General features: G+C 57.8%; 1 protein-coding gene across 1 annotated transcript in view; it reads right to left on the reverse strand.

Annotated features, from left to right (window-relative positions):
* cnih2 (cornichon family AMPA receptor auxiliary protein 2) overlaps positions 1–2,535 on the reverse strand; it is a gene marked incomplete at both ends in the record, with an annotated part of 6,796 nt that extends 4,261 nt beyond the window's left edge. Inside the window, 1 exon segment of the mRNA XM_079738965.1 lies at positions 2,503–2,535. Coding sequence (XP_079595091.1) covers positions 2,503–2,535 — 33 coding nt within the window.
* Between the last annotated feature and the right edge of the window lie 704 nt (positions 2,536–3,239).

Below are 3,239 nucleotides of genomic sequence, written 5' to 3' on the forward strand. Positions count from 1 at the left end.
AAAGATTAGCTGAATAATTAGCGCAGCACACGCTCATACTGCTCGCAAATTAGGATCCGTTGTCAACGTGTGCTTCACACCGAAAGACACAAGGAATGTTTTGCGTTGTGTGATAGAGTGTCCTCACCCACACACCCCCCCCCCCACACACACACACACACACACACACACACACAAACACACCTACCCACTCAGAACTTAGGAGTCGTTTTTGCCGATATGATAAGACGCTCTGAAATGAAACATGGATGAACCACAGACAAGAACCACAGACAGGAACCACAGACAGGAACCACAGACAGGAACCACAGACAAGAACCACAGACAGGAACCACATACAGGAGCCACAGACAGGAACCACAGACAGGAACCACAGACAGGAACCACAGACAAGAACCACAGACAGGAACCACATACAGGAGCCACAGACAGGAACCACAGACAGGAACCACAGACAGGACGACCACAAAGACAGAGAGCTACGTTTATCATACACACACACAAGCACACAAATGCACACACGTACACACACACACCATTTTGCAAATCAACATGGATTCCTTTAAACACAATAAAGTGCAAACATAGTAACCGGGTATAAGGAACCATAAGGAACCATAAGGAACCAAAGCACGTCTCCACGCTGTGTGTCTCCGGCGTTCCGCGTGTGTGCGCGTGTCTCCACCATGGCTCTGCCATGTCTCCATCAGGCACTGTGTGTGTGTGTGTGTGTGTCCATCAGTCTCCGTCAGCACCGTGGCGGTACAGTATGTGCCAGCGATGAGTCAAGCGGTGCGAGGGCTTGTGTGGGCGTGTTATCTAGGTCGAGGGAGGGGGCGGATCGGCAGGTGAATACTTTGTGTCAAAAGAAAAGGAAGAAAAAAGGACGGGAAAGTATTTCTGCTCCTCTGTGTTCATTGGGGAGCACCGATGTAAACGGGGAACGCTGTCCGTTCGCTCGTTCACTTCATGGCTTCAGCAGAGGTTCAGAGGAGGAGTCAGCCTCTCTTGTTGCCGTGTGTGTTCCCACTCGGAGAGAGGAACAGCCTGGGGTTCTCTTCGAACACACGCACTAACGAACAGGTGGACAGTAACCCGGGCAGCAGGGAGCGCTCGCCAAATAAGGAGTGTTTCATTTCACACGCTGATAAAAAAACAACAACAGTCTAATCTCTATGGGAGAGTCCCGGGCTCCTCCTGATACCAGCTGGGAGCTTCTCCAAACCATCCTCGTCCAACCAGGGAACACCCAATACGACTGTCCAACCAGCATCCAGCCCTCCTCCCCCTCCTCCTTCTCCTCCTCCTCCTGCCCCTCCTCCTCCTCCTCCTCCTCCTCCTCCTCCCCCTGCCCAACCTCCTTCTCCTCCTCCTCCTGCCCCTCCTCCTCCTCCTCCTCCTCCTCCTCCCCCTCCTCCTCCTCCCCCTGCCCCACCTCCTTCTCCTCCTCCTCCTGCCCATCCTCCCCCTCCCCCTCCTCCTCCTCCTCCTGCCCCACCTCCTCCTCCTCCTCCTCCCCCTCCTCCCCCTCCCCCTCCCCCTCCTCCCCCTCCCCCTCCCCCTCCTCCTCCTCCCCCTCCCCTCCCCCTCCTCCTCCTCCTCCTCCTCCCCCTCCCCCTCCCCCTCCCCCTCCCCCTCCCCCTCCCCCTCACAGTGGCACCCCAAGGGGGAGGAGGAGGGGCAGGAGTGAGGAGCAGGGAGGAGGAGTGAGGAGCAGGGAGGAGCAGGGAAGAGGAGTGAGGAGGGGTAAGGAGCAGGGAGGAGCAGTAAGGAGCAGTGAGGAGGGGTGAGGAGCAGGGAGGAGGAGTGAGGAGCAGGGAGGAGGAGTGAGGAGCAGTGAGGAGCAGGAAGGAGGAGTGAGGAGGAGTGAGGAGCAGTGAGGAGCAGGGAGGAGGAGTGAGGAGGAGTGAGCGGCAGTGAGAAGCAGTGAGGAGCAGGGAGGAGGAGTGAGGAGGAGTGAGGAGCAGTGAGGAGCAGGGAGGAGCAGAGAGGAGCAGTGAGGAGCAGGAAGGAGCAGGGAGGAGCAGTGAGGAGCAGTGAGGAGGAGTGAGGAGCAGAGAGGAGCAGGGAGGAGGAGTGAGGAGGAGTGAGGAGCAGAGAGGAGCAGAGAGGAGCAGTGAGGAGCAGAGAGGAGCAGAGAGGAGCAGTGAGGAGCAGTGAGGAGCAGTGAGGAGGAGGCAGGTGGTGATTCACGCTGAGTGATCGCTCAGCCCAGACAAGACGTCACACGCCGCCGGCTCGCTGCCTCACAGACTCAGGGTGGTGGTGCTTACACCGTCAGCAGGTGGAGAAAGGAGGGGGCAGCTCTGGGAGGGGGCCACAGCGATGGGAGGGGGCCACAGCGATGGGAGCGGGGCCACAGCGATGGGAGGGGGGCCACAGCGACAGGACGAGTGAGAGAGACGTCTCCTTTGCGTCTGAGGGCAGCATCCTCACAACGCCGACGTTAAAGCGCTACAGAACTCAGGATGTCTGCCCCCCGACGCGCTGCCAGGGCGGTACCCCCAGAGGGTGTTGGGTCAGACCCCGCTCCATGACACCCGACCCGTCCTGGGACAGTGTCCCCCCAGAGGGGCTGGGACGGACCGGTCCCTCCCGGTTCCTGCAGGCAGACAGAAGGGGAGGTGTATCTTCTGATCGATCTGACGGTGTACCTCGCCGTCTCGGCCTCGCCGGCCGTTCCTCGCAGGGTGAATCACCCTCTGTAGTCGCCGTGGGGGCGGAGAAGCATCACCTGATAGGGTGGTGTTGAACACCGCCCGTCTGGGCCGGCCTGGGGGGATTCGACGGAGGAGATAGAGGAGGAGCAGGTGGGTGGTGTTGTGATGGAAGGCCGGACCTGCAGTACATAAAGTTTGTTCTCAGTGCTGCGCAAAACATATTTTTTTAACCGACTGATTTGTGTGATCACAGTTTCATCAACACGTTGGTAACCTTGGCCAGCTGTGTGCTGGGGCCAAACCAGTAGAATGACCTGGACTGACTTAACCTACAGTCAGCCAAACCAGTAGAATGAACTGGACTGACTCAACCTACAGTCAGAACACCAACAGATCACGGGGATTATCTCCAGGTCCATCATACTGTTCCGATGTCCCATCGCCCATCTCCGATCAACGTTCTCCAAAGGTCGTTATCAACGGGTGCTGTTAAAATGTCTCTCTCGTGTTAAACCCACCCAACATCAGATCAACCGATGTGATTGGCCAATCACATAACCAATTACCACTCAGGGAATC

The sequence above is a fragment of the Pollachius pollachius genome (assembly GCF_949987615.1).
Source record: "Pollachius pollachius genome assembly, chromosome: 6".
Lineage (NCBI taxonomy): Eukaryota > Metazoa > Chordata > Actinopteri > Gadiformes > Gadidae > Pollachius > Pollachius pollachius.